This window comes from Nannobrachium achirus (assembly GCF_963921795.1).
Source record: "Nannobrachium achirus genome assembly, chromosome: 3".
NCBI lineage: Eukaryota > Metazoa > Chordata > Actinopteri > Myctophiformes > Myctophidae > Nannobrachium > Nannobrachium achirus.
Window position 1 is genome coordinate 62,028,728 of NC_137812.1, and position 21,823 is coordinate 62,050,550.

General features: G+C 42.5%; 2 protein-coding genes across 6 annotated transcripts in view; one reads left to right on the forward strand and one right to left on the reverse strand.

The window, feature by feature from the left end:
• tsc2 (TSC complex subunit 2) overlaps positions 1-6,841 on the reverse strand; it is a 54,728-nt gene extending 47,887 nt beyond the window's left edge. For 2 of the 4 annotated variants that reach the window (XM_080722126.1, XM_080722124.1), the window contains exons 1-10: positions 6,691-6,841; positions 4,781-4,960; positions 3,192-3,278; positions 2,886-2,993; positions 2,651-2,798; positions 1,958-2,075; positions 1,716-1,764; positions 1,078-1,203; positions 863-936; positions 580-706 (exon numbers count right to left, since the gene is read on the reverse strand). In XM_080722126.1, the coding sequence (XP_080578252.1) occupies positions 580-706; positions 863-936; positions 1,078-1,203; positions 1,716-1,764; positions 1,958-2,075; positions 2,651-2,798; positions 2,886-2,993; positions 3,192-3,278; positions 4,781-4,915 (972 nt within the window). In that variant the 5' untranslated portion in view covers positions 4,916-4,960; positions 6,691-6,841. Of the gene's footprint in view, positions 1-579; positions 707-862; positions 937-1,077; positions 1,204-1,715; positions 1,765-1,957; positions 2,076-2,650; positions 2,994-3,191; positions 3,279-4,780; positions 4,961-6,690 lie in introns of all 4 variants that reach the window. The other 2 variants (XM_080722125.1, XM_080722123.1) reach the window with 1 other exon arrangement.
• A 183-nt stretch (positions 6,842-7,024) lies between these two features.
• nthl1 (nth-like DNA glycosylase 1) lies at positions 7,025-19,820 on the forward strand. 2 transcript variants are annotated; one of them, XM_080722136.1, is made up of 6 exons: positions 7,025-7,620; positions 8,151-8,401; positions 8,668-8,838; positions 10,271-10,430; positions 10,694-10,799; positions 18,811-19,820. In XM_080722136.1, the coding sequence occupies exons 1-6, from the start codon at positions 7,419-7,421 to the stop codon at positions 19,088-19,090; spliced, it is 1,170 nt and encodes a 389-aa protein (XP_080578262.1). In that variant the 5' UTR covers positions 7,025-7,418; the 3' UTR covers positions 19,091-19,820. The 2 variants fall into 2 exon arrangements, with proteins under 2 accessions (XP_080578262.1, XP_080578263.1); XM_080722137.1 differs by having other exon boundaries at positions 7,538-7,625.
• The last annotated feature ends 2,003 nt before the right edge of the window (positions 19,821-21,823 follow it).

The following is a 21,823-nucleotide window of genomic DNA, read 5'->3' on the forward strand; positions in this document are numbered from 1 at the left end:
TCGTTTTGTCGTTCACCACACACCCCTAACACCACCTGGATCAATTCACCTTGATAGTCTCTTATCAGCGCACCTGTGTAATTCTGCGTATTCACCATGAGATGGCGACAACAGCCATTCACTGCAGTCGCTGACGTCACTTGTTTGCGACACCTCTTTCGTTGTTTATCTACTAGCCTAGCTCGGCTGTGTTTAGCCATTAGCTTACTATGCCTAACTCTAACCCTAACCTCAGTAAAACTATGCCTAACCCTAACCATATATATATATATATATATATATATATATATATATATTTTTTTTTTTTTAGATGTGTTTTGGGGCTTTTATGCCTTTATTGATAGGACAGTACACTGACAGGAAATGGGGAGAGAGATGGGGAGTGACACGCAACAATGGCAGTCGAGATCGGGACTTGAACCAGCAACGCGCTGTCAGGCTACACTGAGCCTATGTGGTATGCGCCTGGACCAGTAGGCCAGCGGGCGCCCCAGCCTTTCGAGTTTTTCACCTACTTGCATGTACATCTCACATAGGCATGCATGCGTGTGCGTCTGTACAGTACATGTGTTATCTTACCTTTAAGAAAGAGGGCAGGACCAAGTTGGGAGAGTTTTTGAGTGCAGGGAGCCTGTGTGCTCCCCACAGGGCCATGCCAACAAAGAACACAGCTCCTCTCAACAACGCTGCATCCTCCATGTACACCCTGAAGGAGTTACACAGTGAAAACATTGAAATCCCAGTGTGTACAAATGGAAACACACAAGCACTAGCAAAGTGGATACATAAACTTGAAACATAAATGGGGGCTCAAAGAAAATAAAGAAATAAAACATGAACATGGAACATGTTGAAATATTACCTCTCCTCCATGATGCGGCACATGGTGTAGATTGCACTGTGGCCCAGGTGAGTCCCCAACACCTTCCTCATGAGCTGAAGAACAAGAGGAGAGTCAGTTGGAAACTGAAAATCTGTGAATTCTTTCTCAATTTAATTGTAGGTTTCAATGTCATTTTAGGGGGTTTCAAATGTAATGTAATTGTCCAATTTGTGTGTGTGTGCATGTGTTCTCACCTTCCAACAAGTTTCACAGAACTCTTTGACGTTGACAGTACGACAGAGTGTGATAATGAAGACGGTGAGAGAGTCTGAAGGCAAGCAGTTATAACACACCACAGCATCCAGGACCTGCAGTGCCACCTGGTGGACACACACGACAAATGTCATAAAACATTTTGATTTAGACATCAAAAAGTTCTCATTTGATGGAGGAACCGGGAGTAGGGTAGACGATTTCCCTCTGCAGTCATTTACCCGGCCTTGTGGCATGGGAACCTGGGTGGTGTTGGTATGTGTGCTCTAAGGAAATAATTGTTATTATTGTTATTGTTAGTTATTTTTGTAATTGTGCTGGTGTTATTTTTCTTAATATTGTTTTGTGGTTTTGTTACGGGATTGTTTTTGTTTTATGTTTATTCGTAAAAAATAATATATGTTTGATGTTTGATATTCTATGTTAAAAAAGGAAAACTCAAAATAAATATATTGTTAAAAAAAAAAAAAAAAAGTATGTTTGAGAGGAAGGACAAAATGTTATGTGTCTTTATGGAAAGATTGACAATGTTATTACCAATGTCTTTAAGGAAGGGTTTAATGAAGTTTCAAAATGGTATTAAGGTGTACACAAAGATGTTAAATGCAGAATCCCATACCTCAATATCTGTGGATGATGAGGTTTTATTACACAGCAGACAAATTTTCCTAGGAAAAAAATACAAATGACAAGTACTTTGAAAGCCTCTTCAGGAAAACAGAAAATGCCATTGTATTTGCATGTGTGTGTGTGTGTGTGTGTGTGTGTGTGTGTGTGTGTGTGTGTGTGTGTGTGTGTGTGTGTGTGTGTGTGTGTGTGTGTGTGTGTGTGTGTGTGTGTGTGTGTGTCAGTCTTCCTTACTGGACCATGATGGAGACATTCTGGTCCAGGTAGCAGCTGTTGAATTTGACCAGGTTGACCAAAACTCTGAGAAAATCCGAGGTCAGACCGATGTCCATCCATAGCAGAACAAAGCGAGCTGCGGGCGGTAAAACATAGCAGGAACATATACTATAAAGCATAAGATAACCATAAGACATTTATATTTATATTTAAAAACAAGAACAAGAAAATTAAACCTATATCACTGGCATACACATTATCTGCTGAGGCACGAACATTTGAAATACAGTTTTATACTGCAACATGTTAAAGCTTGTTTCATTAAAGTTTCATCATGGTGGCACATTGAAACATATCAAATCTTCCAAAACGTGTTGTCCCTAGTGCCCATAACATCCACATTTCCCTATCAGTTAACATTTGAATCTCTTCTTCAACCTAAGACATCAAACATCGAAACAGAGTCAATTATGGTTTTTGTTCAATGACCCCTTTGTAGTCTAAAGCAGTGGTTACTCTGGGGACTCTGTGGGTTCCTTTGGGGGGGGGGGCTAAATTGACCCATACAAGTCTGTAACTCTTGACAGTGTACAGGTTCCATTTGTACACTGTCAGAGTTAAGGGGACATCTTGAAATGTGATAAGTTTGAGAAACACTGGTCTAAAGTACTGTATTTCCATGTTTACAGGAACGTCTATGGGGTGAGTCACCTATATCCTCTTCCAGGTATGTGATGTCTTTGCCGTTCTCTGTCAGGGCCTTGAAGACCTCCAGCCTGTCAGAGAGGTCCTCGTTGGACGGCTGGTAGTCTCTTATCACCTTGAAGAAGTAGGCTCTGAGAGGGCCCAGCCGTTCACCCTGCGCACGCACACACACACACACAAAGAGTATGTCATGAAATGACAGGAACCAGATTGTCTTTGTTTTTGTTTGTTCGATACATACCTGTCCCTGTATAATGGCTCTGAGCAGTAGGAGAACAGCATGCCTGGCCTCTGGCTGTTCTGGGGTGAGCATGTCCTCCACAGCTTTCCACACAGCTTCCACGGCATGCTAGAACACAGGGCACACAGTTTTAAAAAAATGCATGTTGAGTTCAGGCATCATGCGAAGTTGAATAACAATTATGTCATGTAGGTCTGTCACGATATGACATTTTACATAACGATTGACAACATAATTATGATTATGTCAAATAATTGCGATTAGACGATTATGTAATAATTGTGACAGGCCTAATGTCATGCTCACCTCCTCAAACTTCTTGGCCTTGGCAAGGTCACACACGTGGTTGATAACCCGGATGCGGTTGCTAAGGCCACAGTCGGGATGGAGTTCCTGAGAGGGAGGAGAGGGGTTTGCTAAAAACTGTTCAACCAATGCAAACCTAGCACACAACACAACTTGCCAGCAATGTTTTGTGGGAATAGGGTGATAGTTAAGAGAGTCTGGCCCATAATGTTAAGATGTTATCTCATGCATCAGCCACAATATGTATATTGTTGACGTGTTTAACACAGCACTGAATCTCTATCTCAAAGCTTGACTTTAATACTTGTCCGTACAAGTATGGTATGTTTTAGTTGTCCAGTTGTCCAGTGAAATAAATGCACAAGGCTTAATCTGTGTGGCATGATAGAATATTAGGGCTACTTTAAATTGGAGCAGATACTCACAACTATAAACCTTTGTGTAAGCATTGCCGTTTTCGCCCCTATTGTGAGCAACACAATGTTGTCTAAGTTATTTTACATTTCCACCTGGGTGGGTGTGAATTCATGCACTACATCTGTGCTGTTTTAAAGGACACGTGTTCGCTTGCATCTGGTCAAGACACCTGTTATCACTACGGCCACAGAGTGTCCCTGCTACAGACATACATTAACAGCTGCAACCAAGGCGAGTGATGAGTTTGACTGTCCAGCACAACGACATGCTCCGTCTGCCGTGAGCTCCAAACCACAGCAGACCAATAGCTGGTCTAACATACCGTTATACAGTATAGCTACAGATTTGATCATTCTTAGCGACCTGATGGTCTTTGCGTTGTCCAGTGAGTTACAATGAGCCAAGATGTTTTTTTAGCTGGCTAGTTCACTAGCTATTGTATTTGGTCAAATGTGTAATTAGCCAGTAGCTACTGTATGCCCCTCCCAAAAAGCTGTTGTCCAATGCTAACTTAGAATAACTTTCTGCTTGCCAAGGTTTGCCTTGGCAACAGCCTTGGCAAGCTGCCGGTTGCTAAGCTAGCATTGGACAAAAGCTTTTTCGGGAGGGGCATAGCTACTGGCTAATTGTGTATTTCTCTCTCTTAGTGTGAGGCAGAGCTTCAACAACAGCTTCACAACTTATTTGTACATGTTCATTTACATATATTTTATAAGTATTTCTTGTATGCATTCTTAAATGTATGTACAGTAAGCACAATTCGGGACAACTTTGCAAATAAATGTTACTCCTCCACTGCTAGGCAGGTTTCTGAACTGTCTGCACTGCAGCCCTCCCCCGAGGCCCCTTTTTCCACCGGGGTTGAAACGAACCGGTTCAGTTATTTTTTCCCACTTAATATATTGAACCAGTTCAGAGTGTTTCCAATGAAAATGAATTGGTTCAGAACCCTAAAAGTTGGTTCGGAACTGGAACCAAAAAGTGTCCGCCAGTATCTTCTGTCAAAGCACCAAGATTCAAAGAATCACTTCAAGAACCAGTCTAGAAGAACCAAAGTTATTTTGCCTGAGACAGAGTGAGTAGACAGTAGAAATTGTGCCATTTTATAATGAGCATGAGATAGACTCTATCTGATAGATAGAGAGCTATGATTGATATCAGTGATCACACACCTTGAGGATGTCAGGAGTGATGATGTACTCAGAGGTCTTGCTCTCATTTTGCTTGCTGGGCGGACGCGCGGTTCCCAGACCAAAGATCCCCTTCAACTTATCCTTGACACTCTCCTTGCTGGGCTGTTTATTCATGGCCCGGCCTGGAAGGGTGCTGGACTACACAGGCTGAGCTGGGGTCTGGAGGTGGTCAGGAGAAAGAGGTTACTCCAACGTAAATGTAATCGAGATTGAGAGAATACTAGTTGTTAACTGGGATAACAATGTCAAGAGTCAAGACCTATGAAATATACAGTAAACCAGGGGTTTTCAAACTTTTTCAAGACCCCAACTGACGTATGTTCATTGGGCTATGGAGTGGACCCCTATTTCAAATGACTACTGTATATAAAAGTGCATTTTAAATGTAATAAGACTTAATGTCAAATTGTACTAAATCAAGTGAATTGAATTATGGTGACATTATTAAAGCACTAATTTAGCTGGTGACCCCCGAAAACAACCACAAGGACCCCTGTGGGGGGTTTTGAAAACTACTGTTATAAATCAAATAATGCATGTAGTGTTAGAAACAACTGCAAAAGCAAGTTCATGCACAGAAGCAATAGGCCTATGCCCAAACACTGCCACGCACGCACACACGCACACTGACAGGCCTCTGGCAACCAGCTGTCATGTGCTTGCAGCCTGTGTTCTCTTGCACTCACAGCCCTGGCAACATACTTATAAATATTGATTGATAGTTATTATTCTTACATAATACATATCCATATATTTGTGAAAACGACCACCGTGCTAACAGCAGCAACATGTAGCCAGTGAAATGGCTTCATAAAACCTGCAACATTCCAACAACAAATCTCCCACCGTGAGTTTGTGGTGCCAGTAGCAGTAAAGTGTGTCGCAAGAGGAATTCGATGTCATGTGGACTTGACAGAGAGAGAGAGAGAGAGAGAGAGAGAGAGAGAGAGAGAGAGAGAGAGAGAGAGAGAGAGAGAGAGAGCGAGAGAGAGCGAGAGAGGGAGGGAGAGAGAGAGCCAGTGGTGTAAGTAACTAAGTAAGTAAAAGTAGATTTACTTGAGTATTGTACTTCAGTACAATTTACTTGAGTATTTACCATTTCCAATACTTTTACTTCTACTTCACTACATCTCGGATCCAAATATTGTATTTTACTCACTACAATTATTTGAAAACTGTGGTTACTAGTTACTTTGCAGATATAAATGATTATATTATAAAACATACATTAATACACTTTAGCCCTATTTTATACCTAGGCTACAAGCTTTTTGTACTTTACTTTTGATACTTTAAGCATATTTTAATGCCAGTCCTTTTGTACTTTTCCTCAAGTACATTTTGAATTGACTTTTTTTTTTACTTGTAACAAGAGTATTTCTACACTGACACTCACTGCAGTATTGATACTTTTACTCAAGTAAAAACAAATTGAGTACTTTTTCCACCCCTGGAGAGAGAGAGAGAGAGAGAGAGAGAGAGAGAGACTATCCTCTCTCTAGTCTCTATCTATCTATCTCTCTCGTGCGTGTGTGCGTGCGTGCGTGTGAGGGGTGGGGGAGGTAAAAGACAGACTACGACTGTTCTGCTGCTGTTCTGTTGCAGGTCATCATCATCATCATCAACAACAACAACAACAACAACAACAACCACCACACCACCACCACCACACCACCAGGCGGGGATCGAACCCGTGCCTGATCGGCTAGCGCAAGGCTGATCGCTTATTGCCCAAAAGACGCAACGCGTTGTTATCTTCTTATCTCGCAGTAGATCTCGGTTCTTCTCGGCAAGCGACGTCGTACCGTTAGCTTTGAACTGCATGACAAGACAAGGGCTTCCATTGAAGAGAACACACAACGCCCCCTGCCCTCTCTCTCTCTTCTTACCTTATGGAAGTTGATGTCTGTGCTGGTGTCGCTCACACGCTGCAGCCTGCGGGCCACCGGTCTGCTGTCCTGCATTGAGGTGTTGTTAAAGGATCTGACTGATTTGGCCACGGGGATAGATTGTTCTCTCCAAGCTCAGTCCTCCACTCTTCAACCGGATGACATACTAATGTGCGGAGCGGACCGACCGGGGGCCACTTCCTACAAAAACACGTTCGCCGAACTGGCTGATGGGAAACGTAGTTCTACAAAGCTGCAAAAATAGTAAACGCGCTAGCTAGAGCGTAACCTACTCTAGTCTACTACCTCTCGTGCACCGATATTTAGAAGTGCACAGTCACTGCACTGGGTTTGGATGTTTCGGTTGCCCTTTCTCTAATATATAGCATTAAAAACAAAGCATTTACGTGTAGAGGAACTACGCTTTATGTCAAAAACCAGTAGGAGGTTCAGGTCAGGAACGTTAGCGCTGGATGGCATCAGTATTCTACGTACAGGAACTAATGAAGTTGGTTCAGTATTGGTCGCAATATTGCAATAGGTCTGCAATATTGCATACAGATACAGCTCCCACCTTCTGATCTTTTTTTTATGTTTTTGTGACTTGGTTGGAATTAAATGAAGGCTGTTTTGACATTCACACTAGCCAGTGACTCGAGCCTGTTGGAATTGGAACCAAATAACTTCACGTTTCACGTCTTTAGACGGAATTCCATAATTTTACAGCGATGATGACCTCTCACTATTTCACTAAGAGCAGCTCTGTTGTCACTCGAGGTGGGAATCGAACAGTGAACGGATCAAGTGGCCTGTCAGCACTCATGTCCAAATTTGCAAAAGATCAACAAAATCCAAAGGAAGATGTCTCTGTGAAAGTGGAGGAAGAGGATGCGAGTATTCCTCAACCTACATCCTCTTCTATTCCCTCTGGTAATGTAGGTTATATTGCACCTGAAACACACACAATGCATTGCATTCATATATTGTTCCTAAAAGTAGCTTAATATGCCTAAGCAAAAAGGTATTTGTAAGTTTATATACAGTACAGGTTCTACTATCTTGAGTGCCCCTCACTTCTGGATATATATAAGTTAAATAAGTCTTGCCGAGTCCTGGGGCCCATAAGGCAGGAACCTCCTGTTCCAAACTCTTGATGCTGAGTGCCAAGCGGGGAGGCAAGTAAACTTTGATTGATTGAAGACTTTATTAGAAGTTTGCATAGAAAAAGGTACAGTTTTCATGACGGTACAGTTCAGTGGGTCCCAACCTCATGTTCCCCAACCTCCCAGTCTCAGGGCGGACTCTCTAACCACAGGCCACTGAGCTGGTTATGGATATACGTACTGTAATAGGCTAGCACAATTAAAATCGGAAGGTATTCCAAATGCATTTGATCAAGGCATTGATCTATAGTGGCACGTTGTTGCCTCCCTCACAATCCTCTTATGGTTTTCATACAGTTGCACGCCATCCTCAAGTCATTGTTCAACCAAAGACAGAGAAAGACACCACGCCCTTGGTTTCCACCAGTCGCAGAAGAAAGCTGTTGAAGGTGGAGTATGATGAAGATGCAGAGGCTGATTCAGTGAAGACTGAGCCTCCCGACTGGAAGAAACAATTAAGCTACATCCGTGAGATGAGGAAAAGTCGTGACACACCTGTAGATAGCATGGGTGCAAAGAAATGCTGTGACACAGAGGCCCCTGCACACGTGAGTGGGACACCTTACTGACTAAAGGCTGTCTTATGTGTAAATGTGTCTTTTCTAGGCTCTCCTTTTAGTAGACCGTGTACCAGTGAACTGTACCATCATGAAACTGTACCTTTTCCTATGCAAACTTCTAATAAAGTCTTCAGTCAATCAATCAATGTCATATCTGACATGTAACACTTGAATTTCCCTCCAAGGGAACTCTAAACCTGGTCCACTCACATTTAAAAAGAGTTGTTTTAATTCCTTTCTCTTCTGCTGTCTAGGTGAAGCGCTTTCAGGTGCTGGTTTCACTAATGCTTTCCAGTCAGACCAAGGACCAAGTGACGGCAGCAGCCATGCAGAGGCTCAGAACGCATGGCTGCACCGTAGAGAACATAAAAAACACTGATGACGAAACACTGGGGAAACTCATCTACCCCGTTGGCTTCTGGAGGGTAATAGATATAAGGACCAGCAACACTAAACAACACTAGTCTATTCAACTCTAAACTGCAGTGACATCAGTTCTTGGCTAAACTTCTCTCTTTTTTTCTCCTCCACATCTTCATCCTTCTGGATGCTCCATCACCCTTTTGTCTGTACAACACAGCAGACTAAGGAATATACGAACAAAAAGGCTTTTCAAAGAAGTACTGCTAAACTCCAAAAGGTGTGGACTGCAGACTTACAAAGAAAATAATTCCAAGGCACTCCGTCTTTAGTGAAAGAATATAGATTTATTTTCTGAGCAAGGCAACAAGTTATGACCAAAGCGTATCGACCTAAGAGGTCTTCATCAGGGTCTAACATATTGGCTAATCATCAGCCACACTTAAATATCCCACAGCCATGGGTGGTGGTCCAAACAAATACATTCATTGACGTGTTCACTAATCACATATACAAAATCAATCACTTTGCAAATTGTAACACCTCTTCCATTGTTTACGCCTCGAATGTCCTTGCGGGTGCTAAGTTCTATGTAGGGAGAACAAAACGTTAATTTAAAGATAAATAGGGAGAACATAAAACGGCAATTCGTACCAATAATCCCAATTACACGATGGCTGTCCATCCAGTCTTTGGGCACTGTGCATAGGAGTAAGCGACCTGTTATTGAGCTGAATTATTGTTATATAGTCCTGGACATTGGGTTAAATATTCTGGAAAAGTTTGGGAAATTAATTGGCAAAAATGTGTGGGAACCCTGTCTATAGAAGCTATCACCAGTGACGGCAGAGGAGGCGATAGACTTAAAAGGTTGCTCCAAAGGAAACCTTTTGGATAATTACTTTAAAAGCCACCGTTTTTCCAGGCTTAAATGATGAGATTGATTTCTTGCTGTTTCTCTGATGTTAGTTTTTTGTTTGTATTGTATTTTGTTTTGGGTCTACTGTGTAATAAATATTTATTACACTTTTTTTATCTGTTCATTTGGTTTTGGTCACTTTGGGTGTAGCCTAGTTTGCCTTTATTTGATTTGTTTGGGCATTTGAACATTTTGCTCAGTTGAACGTCTATTCAAATGACATGATGACGTAACAACGCAGATTGGAACACCACCCATGGCTGTAGGCAAGTGTGGCTGATTAGCCAATATGTTAGACCCTGATGAAGACCTCTTAGGTCGATACATGTTGGTCATAACATGTTGCTCAGAAAATAAATCTATGTTTTTTCACTAAAGACGGAGTGCCTTGGGATTATTTTCTTTGTAAGGCTGCAGTCCACACCTTTTGGGGTTTAGCAGTACTTCTTTGAAAAAACGTTTTTGTTCATATACTGTATCCCATTCCCTACCTGTATCACCAAAGAGCACCTGTCTCTTAGAGTTAGAGTCTTTCAGCAATTCTTTTTTCTCTTTTTATATTTCTCTTTTTACACCAGACCAAGGTTAAGTATCTGAAGCAGACCTCAACCATGTTGCTACAAGAGTTCGGAGGGGACATCCCAGCCAGTGTGGAGGGCCTGGTGCGTCTGCCAGGGGTGGGACCCAAGATGGCGCACCTGGCTATGGACATCGCCTGGGACCAGGTGTCTGGCATAGGTACATACAGTACAAATCACACTCAGATTTGTGATTCAATCACACAATTGACTTGAGTTGCACATGTAAGGGATAACAAAGCATACAGTGAGCCAGTCATATTGAAGAATAAACCTTGTGTCTTGACTATTCTGAATTGAGCATTCAACAATAAAATAAAACATATCAGGGCCTGGATTACATAGTGTAAACTACACAAGCCATTAATTATATAATGGAATACTTTTTCCACCAGTTTTCTAACTGTGTGCGTGCGTGTGTAGGAGTGGACACACATGTACATCGTATCTCTAATCGGCTCGGCTGGGTCAAAAAGCCAACCAAGAACCCGGAAGAAACACGCAAGGCCCTGGAAGAATGGTTACCCAGGTATTGGCTCTGTTTGTGTGCGTGCGTGTGTGTGTGTGTGTGTGTGTGTGTGTGTGTGTGTGTGTGTGTGCGTGTGTGCATGTGTGTAAAAAGAAAGAGGGGTAAATGTGTTTACTAACACAGTTGGAGCGCTCCATTTTGCATGTGTGTGTGTGTGTGCATGCGTGTTAAAATCAAAACATAGTTTACTGGGGTAATCAGGTGGTGCAGGGGTGAAGTTCCTGCACACCGACATCAATACATCTGCGATGCCGATAGGCCTGTCACAATACTAATAATTGTGACAGGCTAATGACAATTATTTTAGGAAATCACAATTATTTTGCATAATTGAAAGTTTAAAAATGTTCATACTTGTAGAAAAGAAACCGTATTTGGTCACGGCTTCATGACAATGATCAACACGTCACCATGAATTGTATGGCGTCATAATCAGCACTTATAAACAGGATTTCCTGTAAGTCTGATTCGTTCTGATAAGTAAGTGTTCGAGAAGGAAGAAAGTGAGATTTAAGTAATCAACAGCTATTCTATATCGGTCAGGGTACTAAAGTATCGTTAGATTTTCAATAGGAATTCAATTTTAAAAATCATTTTTCTCTCAATTTTCAAATTTTCTAGCTCCCCATAAAATCAAATATTGGTTCATTTTTCCAATTTTCTAGCTTGCAAAAAAATCAGGAAAATGCTTCAATTTTTTAAATGTGTGATTCATATTTGTCATTATTTGATTTGGAACCGACAAAGGAAAAACATCTTTAAAAAAGGTATTTTTAATTTTTTTACCACATTACGAATATCAAAAAATGGACCAATTTTTCCAATTTTCTAGCTTGCAAAAAAATCAGGAAAATGCTTCAATTTTTTAAATGTGTGATTCGTCTTTGTCATTATTTGATTTGGAACCGACAAAGGAAAAACATCTTGAAAAAGGTATTTCTTAATTTCTTACCCCATTACAACAATCAAAAAATGGGCCCATTTTTCCAATTTTCTAGCCCACAAAAAAATCAGGAAAATGCTTAAAATTTGCTCAATTTTTTGAATGTGTGATTCATATTTTGACATTATTTGATTTGGAACCGACAAACAAAAAATAGGCCCATTATTCAATTTTCAAGTCCAGGAAAGAAATCGTCATCATGAATGTCACGTGACCACGTGTCAAGTCACATGGTACACAACTTCAAAATAAAAGCTGTAGGCTAGTCTAACATCCAAGTAATAGGATCAACATGCAGGCAGGCAGGGGGTCCATGAGGGGTTTACAAGGGGGTCCATGGCTGGTTCCCAAAGTGTGGTTTGCGGACCCCCAGGGTTTCTATGGCTGGTTCACAACAGCCTGGTACACGTACAGCCATGGCTGGTTCCCAAAGTGTGGTTCGGGGACCTCTTGAGGTCCATGACGGATTTCCAAGGGGGTCCATGGCTGGTTAGCAATAAATGTGGTTCGGGGACCTCTGGGGGTCCCTGAGGGGTTTCCAAAGGGGTCCATGGCTGGTTAGCAATAAGTGTAATTGCGACCGTAGGTCGCTACTTACTATCACAGCCTGCACAAACTGTCCGTCTGTCTGTCTGTCTGTCACACCTCACACGTCACACTATTGCCCTGCTCATATCTCCGGGTCCCTGGGGGACCCCCAGATGTAAAAAATTACCAAATATGCAAAAATGACCAAATGACCACCCCAACGGGGCTGCTCACGGGGAATTCCCGGGGACCACCGACTCCTGCTGCTCCAGAACGGATGCCAAAGTGGTGGCGCCCCCAGTGGAGGACCCCCTCCACTGCAGCTCACATAAAATGCCGTAACTCGGGCTAGGAGCGTCCGGGAGAGCCGGGGCCGGTACCTATTCGTCCGCCAAGGCAACGCGGAGACCCCACCCCTCATTTCTCACATGGCCCTCTTCTAGCGCCACCATGAGGCCGATTCTTGCAAAACACATTTTTGGACACTGCTCCTACAGATTTTGCCCTAAAATCACGCACATCGGTACACAGTATGTCTACACATTGCCCACACAACTAGGAACCAATGGCAGTTACAGCCCTCTTTGTGTATACATGTGACCTACGGTCGCTTATCTCCCGATTAGGGAGTCTTACTGGTAGTGTAATAGGTGAAATAGTGTAATAGTGCATTACTTGTAATATTGAAATAGCATAAATGTTATTGCGACCGTTAGGTCGCAGTTACTATCAAAACCTCGACCAGCTGTGAGTCCGTCCGTCCGTCCGTCCGTCCGTCCGTCCGTCAGTCAGTCAGTCTGTCTGTCTGTCTGTCACACGTCACACTTTTGCCCTGCTCATATCTCCGCAACTGTTGCCCAGATCCATGCCAAATTTTGCACACATACTCCTTGCCTGCCAAACCACAACCTCCACCCATCAATTCACACATGACCCTCTTCTAGCGCCACCTTGAGGCCGATTCTTGCAAAACAAATTTTTGGACACAGCTCCTAAATTTTTTGTCCTAAAATCACGCAAATCGGTACACAGTATGTCTACACTCATGTCATCAACATGGATCTGTCCCATATAGCGCCACCTTCAGGCCGATTTTTGAAAACACATTTTTGGACACTGCCCTAAAATCACCCTATTAGGGAGTCTTACTGGTAGTGTAATAGCGCAATAAGGGTAATAGTGTAATATTGTAATAAGTGTAATAATATAATAGTGTAATAGTGTAATTGCGACCGTCAGGTCGCAGTTACTATCAAAACCTCCACCAGCTGTCAGTCTGTCAGTCAGACTTTCAGTCACACTTTTTCCCTTCTCATAGTGATTTTGGCTGCCAAACCACTACCCCCATTTCTCCCTCTTCTAGCGCCACCATGAGGCCGCTTCTTGCAAAACAAATTTTTGGACACTGCTCCTACAAATTTTGCCCTAAAATCACGCAAAGCGGTACACAGTATGTCTACACTGTCCAAGATAGCGCCACCATCAGGGCGGTTTTTCAAACACATTTTTGGACTCTGCAAAGCAGAATTTGTAGGAGCAGTGTCCAAAAAATTATGTGTTTTGCAAGAAGCGGCCTCATGGTGGCGCTAGAAGAGGGAGAAATGGGGTAGTGGTTTGGCAGCCAAAACCACTATGAGAAGGGCAAAAGTGTGACTGAAAGTCTGACTGACAGACAGACTGACAGCTGGTGGAGGTTTTGATAAGAATGCACTATTACACTATTTCACCTATTACACTACCAGTAAGACTCCCTAATCGGGAGATAAGCGACCGTTGGTCGCTTATCTCCACAAAAAGGCCAAAAGTTTGTTTTACCAAAATCGTCCTGATGGTGGCGCTGGATGGGACAGATGCGTTTTGATTACATGACTGTGCGATTTGTGTGATTTTAGGGCAAAATCTGTAGGAGCAGTGTCCAGAAATGTGTTTAAAAAAATCGTCCTGAAGGTGGCGCTATATGGGACAGATCCAAGTTGATGACATGAGTGTAGACATACTGTGTACCGATTTGTGTGATTTTAGGGCAAAAATTTTAGCAGTGTCCAAAAATGTGTTTTGCAGAATCGGCCTCATGGTGGCGCTAGAAGAGGGCCATATGAGAAATGAGAGGTGGGGTCTCCGCGCCGCCGAGGCGGACGAATAGGTACCGGCCCCGGCTCTCCCGGTCGCTCCTAGCCCGAGTTAAGGCATTTTATGTGAGCTGCAGTGGAGGGGGTCCTCCACTGGGGGCGCCACCACTTTTGCATCCGTTCTGGAGCACCAGGAGTCGGTGGTCCCCGGGAATTCCCCGTGAGCAGCCCCGTTGGGGTGGTCTTTTTTGCACATTTGGTCATTTTTTACACCTGGGGGTCCCCCAGGGACCTGGGGGTCCCTGGAGCTCCGGGGGTCCTTCGAGGTTGTAGTTTGGCAGGCAAGGAGTTTGTATGGAAATTTTGGCATGGATCGGGGCAACGGTGGCGGAGATATGAGTAGGGGGAAAGTGTGACGTGTGACGAGTGACGTGACGGAGGGAAGGACAGGCTGACGGCTGGTGGAGGTTTGGATAGTAGAGAGTGTAAAAGTAACTGCGACCTACTACGGTCGCAATTAAACACACTTATTGCTAACCAGCCATGGACCCCCTTGGAAACCCCTCAGGGACCCCCAGAGGTCCCCGAACCACACTTTGAGAACCAGCCATGGACCCCCTTGGAAATCCGTCATGGACCTCCAGAGGTCCCCGAACCACACTTTGGGAACCAGCCATGGCTGTACGTGTACCAGGCTGTTGTGAACCAGCCATAGAAACCCTGGGGGTCCCCAAACCACACTTTGGGAACCAGCCATGGACCCCCTTGTAAACCCCTCATGGACCCCCTGCCTGCCTGCATGTTGATCCTATTACTTGTTGGATGTTAGACTAGCCTACAGCTTTTATTTTGAAGTTGTGTACCATGTGACTTGACACGTGGTCACGTGACATTCATGGTGACGATTTCTTTCCTGGACTTGAAAATTGAATAATGGGCCTATTTTTTGTTTGTCGGTTCCAAATCAAATAATGCCAAAATATGAATCACACATTCAAAAAATTGAGCAAATTTTAAGCATTTTCCTGATTTTTTTGTGGGCTAGAAAATTGGAAAAATGGGCCCATTTTTTGATTGTTGTAATGGGGTAAGAAATTAAGAAATACCTTTTTCAAGATGTTTTTCCTTTGTCGGTTCCAAATCAAATAATGACAAAGACGAATCACACATTTAAAAAATTGAAGCATTTTCCTGATTTTTTTGCAAGCTAGAAAATTGGAAAATTGGTCCATTTTTTGATATTCGTAATGTGGTAAAAAAATGAAAAATAACTTTTTTAAAGATGTTTTTCCTTTGTCGGTTCCAAATCAAATAATGACAAATATGAATCACACATTTAAAAAATTGAAGCATTTTCCTGATTTTTTTGCAAGCTAGAAAATTGGAAAAATGAACCAATATTTGATTTTATGGGGAGCTAGAAAATTTGAAAATTGAGAGAAAAATGATTTTTTAAAATTGAATTCCTATTGAAAATCTAACGATACTTTAGTACCCTGACCTATATCCCTTCACTATAGTATACGTCTACCCGCTGGTGTGATATAATCGCCCAGTGAATTGCCCTGAAACGTAAGCTTTTGGTAAGTTTACTTCAGCGTGCCCCATCATTGAGATTATAGATTTTAAGTAAATCTACTCAGTGAGCATCGACGCAAGCTTTAGGTAAGATTGTGATCGAGGTGTATAGAAGTATAGAAAGGCATCCAACAGGCCTATCTCGGAGAATCAAAGATTCGTAAGAGACTCAAGGGCGTCAGCAGAGACTAGATAGAAATCTAGTTAGTTCGACGCACAAGAAGACCTGGGCCGTCAGTCATAAGACTAGCTCTGAAATACTAAGCGACCCTTAAGAGTGCTGTTACACGCTCGCTCTATAATAATACCATACTAATCTGTAACATTTGGAGGCCCCCGCTGGTGTGATATAATCACCCAGTGAATTGCCCTGAAACGCAAGCTTTAGGTAAGATTGTGATCGAGGCGTATAGAAGTATAGAAAGGCATCCAACAGGCCTATCTCGGAGAATCAGAGATTTGTAAGAGATTCAAGGGCGTCAGCAGAGACTAGATAGAAATCTAGTTAGTTCGACGCATAAGAAGAACTGGGCCATCAGTCATAAGACTAGCTCTGCAATACTAAGCGACCCTTAAGAGTGCTGTTACACGCTCAGGGGCGTAGCCAGGAATTAAATTTTGGTAGGCGAAATGCCAGCCGCCCCCCCCCCCCCCCCCCCCGTGTCTAACATTATAATTAAAACACTATTCCAGTATATTCAGTGTAAGGGCTATATTATTTTCAAAAAGCACAGTATGGAGCATTACAAACAAGGCGAACATTGCTCCCAAATAGTGACATAGGCCTATTTCAACTTGTGATTACAACACTAGCTAAATTAGTTCAAAGTAAACATAATGTGTCCCTTAAAATACATGGCTCACAACAACATGCGGCGGGGCTTGAGCTTGAAAATATCGATAATTTGGAGAGTGAACTACTCCTTTAATGAAATACATTTTATTTTTTATTTAAGGCCCATTCCCACTGGGCCAGATAACAGATAAAAAAAATCTCTTTCTTTAGATATTTTTCCATTCAAAGTGGATGGTAGATACAGATAAAAAAAAAAATATCTACCATGCACAGATATTTGCCACAGGTACTTTTATCTGTGGTAGATATTATAGATATATTTTTTATCTGTTATCTGGCCCAGTGGGAATGGGCCTTACATTTATGGAAGAGGCTTGCTTAACGAGTTGTAATATGCTACAGCTGGAGTAGCCTGGGCTGGCTTCCAATTTCGGGCTTTTGATCCGGTCGGGAGCGGAAGATCTCCTACGTTTTTCTGTAGTCTAAAACGGACTACACTTTGGCCGGAAACAACGACCGGAAACAGTTTTAACCCGTACTTGCGCATGCGCTAACTACATGGCTAACGACTTGCGCATGCGCTAACTGGGTTGAAACTGTTTCCGGTCGTTGTTTCCGGCCAAAGTGTAGTCCGTTTTGGACTACAGAAAAACGTAGGAGATCTTCCGCTCCCGACCGGATCAAACGGCCCGTTTAGTAAACGAAGACCAGGCTTTCCCCCAGCGGAAAGCCTGGTGATGTGAGGTTACAGCTGGAGAGACAACAAGACATCAATTCTTAATCCAGCAGTGCTGGATTTAAACAACACAATGATCACGTATTGTGTTTGGAAGCTGTTTACCTACTACATTAAGGACTTTATTCATTTGGAACAGAGGATATCCTACAGGTAGGAGGAAAGCAGAATGGACTTTGTTCAGTGTGTTATTGTCTCTGTTGTTGCGACTTGAGTTAAATAGCCCGGCAGCCCAAATTTACATCTCTAAAAGGGTAACACTTTCTCAATGGCCAGGCCGCCTACCAGTCAATGAATGGAACTGGTTGAGCGACATTCTATAGGCCTATGGTCCTCTCCACACTGTAGGCCTACTGCCCAGTCAGGCCTTTACACAATGGAAATAAGAGACTTTTTTTTTTTTTTTTTTTTGGGAGATTTTTTTTTTTTTTTTTTTGCCAGATCATTTCTCAGTTGGTAGGCGGTCGCCTCGTTCGCCTACCGCTCCCTACGCCCCTGCACGCTCGCTCTATAATAATACCATACTAATCTGTAACAATACTTATTCAAATATACCAAAATAAATAGAGGATGTACAAGCTCACGATGCGCCGCAAGACGTGTTGTGAGCTTGTAGATCTGCTCTTTCACATGGGGGAATTGGAAACTTTGGAGATGGAAAACACACACAAAAAATGTGTGTTTGCTAACATAACACAGCTCTCAATTTTAGTATCAACACATTACATCTATCCATAAACGTTTTCAGCAAAGACTTCATGTAATCCGTAAGCTAAGATCACTATCCGTTGCCCCCCATCTTCTGTTATTACTGTACAAAAGCATTATACAACCTGTTCTGTTGTACTGCTCTGCATGTTTCTTCACCATACTGTCCATGCCAAACAGAAACAAACTTTACACTATTACCCGTATTGCTTCCAAGATCATTGGACTTCCCACACTGTCTGATATGAATGATAAGGCCATTACACGCTTAGCACTCTCAATAACAAGTGACACTGACCATCCTCTGCATCACCACTTCGACCTAATGCCATCTGGGCGAAGATACAGAACCTTGGCGTGGCACAAAGTTCGGTTTAAAAGGAGTTTTGTCCCCTCAGCTATTGCTGCACTTAACAATCTGCTAAACAATCGCCCCCGTCGCTAAGAGGGTTTATATTTTTTCTGTTATAATGGGGTACTGATGATTTGTCTATGTGATATGTTTGTGTTGTTTCTTGTTTGAACAGACTGTGAAGACAAATTTCCCTTCGGGGACAATAAAGATTATTATTAGTACCACTATGCTGTAGTTTAAAACTAAACATCAACTTAAGCCCCTTCTCCTAACATGAACTCTGTTGCCACTCACGCAGGGAGCTTTGGAGTGAAATCAACTGGCTGCTGGTGGGCTTTGGCCAGCAGGTATGTCTGCCTGTTAGCCCCCTCTGCTCCATGTGTCTGAATCAGAACATCTGCCCCTCGGCCCACCGAGCCTCCCCGTCCAAGAAGCCCAAAGCTCCTGCCAAGGTGAAGCTGGAGACTGGACATGATGAGCCCTGTGTCAAAGAAGAGAATGAGGTGGAGGAGACGAGGCCCACACTCGTATCCCCCACTGTTAAGATAAAGAGGTTGAAAAACAAGGCTGGGCGTTGACACAGGACAAACACATAATGTTGAGAGGTGTCGGGCACATTCGCCTATGATTTTTTCGCCTACATGCATTTGGTCCTTTCGCATGGCACTTTCGCCATAGAGGAGAGTCTTTTCACCTATCCTATCTGGCCCATTCACCGCAGTTGAAGAGCCATTTCGCCTGCCCTAGACTGTCCATGTTTGCATGACAGTGGTGTTACTGAGGTTAGGGTTAGGGTTAGGTTTAGGCATAGTTTTACTGAGGTTAGGGTTAAGGTTAGGTTTTGGTGGTCGGACCAAAGCAATATAAGGGTGTTCGACCTAAGGACAGACATGTTACCCTGTTTGACACCACTGTCACAGTCACTATAATATTTAAATGACAAAGGGATAATATGCAAACATAGACAGTCTGACAGCAGAAATGAGCATAGGCGAAATGGCTCTTCAACGTCGGCGAAACGGCCAGACAGGTTAGGTGAAAACACTCTCCTCCACGGCGAAAGTGCCACGCGAAAAGACCAAATCCATGTAGGCGAAAAAATCATAGGCGAAAGCGCTGGTGACCTGTTGAGATAGTTCACATAGGAACTTGACAGGAGGCTACACATATATTATACTGTATACACACACTTCAAAACTCTTCCTAAACTAAACATTCAAACACGATATAATTCAGTGGGATTGGGATCAGTTTTGTCACTGGATATAATTTGACACTATATTGAACATTCCATATCAGTGTCTCAGTACTTTTTATGTTTGTATTTCCTTTAAAATAAAATATTTTTGTATGAGATCTCTTTAAGTGTAGCTCATTGCACAATTACAAGTAAAACACCATAATGGCGAGTGTAGGGGCACGATAAAAAGTTAAATAATGTGTTTTTCTTTAATAAAGTGATATGAGGTCAATAAGGAGGCATTGGCGCACACACAGTGGCTGCCTATGCCACAGAAACGTCAGAACCGCGCGTGAGCGATCGCTGATTGAAATAAATAACCTCTTTTAATTATGTAGGCATATGCATATTTATTAACCCACAGCCACAATATATCAAATTGTATTCTTACTTGCATACTGGGAAAACTTTAGGGTTGTCATATAGCCCTGAAACAGTCAGAAAGGGCTAGGGTTGTCATAATTTCATTTTCCTCGCAGCCACCTCTGTCATTTAGTTCACGAATCCATCAGCCACTGTTCTCCAACTCTTTTGATTGCTTCAGTCAGAACTTCTAACCCCTACTAGGCTACTTATATAGCATGAACACATACTACAATGGATCCACCGTATATGCATCAGCTTATTACATTATTACTACAGAGATATTTAGAATCATATTTTTATAAAATACCGGTTTGATTGATTGATTGAAGACTTTATTAGAAGTTTGCATAGGAAAAGGTACAGTTTCATGACGGTACAGTTCACTGGTACAAGGTCTACTAAAAGGAGATCCTAGAAAAGACTAAGCTTATTTCCACAGGAAACCATTTAAGTATCTCATATAACATTGAATGACAGACGAATAGAACACCGTAGCCTACTATGCAGTAGATATGTAAATAAAATAAAATGAATGAAAAAAAGAAAACAGTAAGTCTAAACAAACAGTAACTGTATATCCATTATGATTTAAAAAAGTACTTTCAGGTTAGTTCAAGATCATTGAAAACTCAATGCTCAGCAGTCAATAAATATAACTTGAGTAAACGTCATCACAATAGAAAAGTTGGCACAGCCTGGAGACTTTCTGGGTGTTTCCTTTTCCATGTGGGAGTCTCATCCTCACTAATCTACATAATAGCCTACAGAGCACACATAACACAGACTTGTCCTTAAAGAAAGTCGGTCCCCTTGGCTGTCACTCACTGGCTAGTATTTTGGAATCAAGACGCAACCAACTACGGTTATAAAGATGGGATCTGGACTTAACGTAACCAGGTTATGGAGGAACATTAATGGAACGTTATTGGTACATGATGTGCGTGCCAGTCAGGCGGAGAGGTAAAACTCAAACGGCGAAGAAGATTTCCATCTTTTCTTGACGTCGGAATTCAGCGGTGTCGTCGAGGCGAGCGCGATTGTTTGTTTTAAACGAGAAAACCTATGGAAAACTTTCTGGACGTATTAAGTTCCTGAACATCATGTAGTTTCAGCGTTGCCTGTATTATTTTGCGTAGGCTAGTAAAGTTAGTATTCACTTTTCCTTTCCCTGTGTGATCTTTTGTATGGTTGCGTGTTACGGGTATACGCGCTCAGAAAGGGACTCCCTGTCTGGCACCTGTTGCTTTCTCACCGTCGCACCTTGCACGGCCAGAGGAGAACACTACACGCACCCATCGGACGATAAGAGAATTAAGTGCCAAGGAACAGCTTTCTAATCTCTGATCTCTCGGATAATTCCTCCGATGGAAAGGAGTTAAATCCGTGCGGTGGCTCGAGGGACACTTTTACGCACATTCGATGGTCTTTCTTTTAGGGGTGGACTAGATAGTCCATACTGCCTTGGAATTCGTTTTAATAGCTCTTATATTTTGTTATGTTTTTGATTTGATTTGACATTCACACACCATGCATGCACACGATACTGTGAATGTAGGCTAAGTGCGTTGATATTTTGGGCACGTATATAATTGCGCGCAGTAGTTTAGGAATCAAATCCAGGTACTTTCCTCTCCTCGTGGACTGAACACCTGTTTATTCTCCTGAGAAAAGGTTTTGACCTGTTTTCCCCCATTGACAGCGTGGA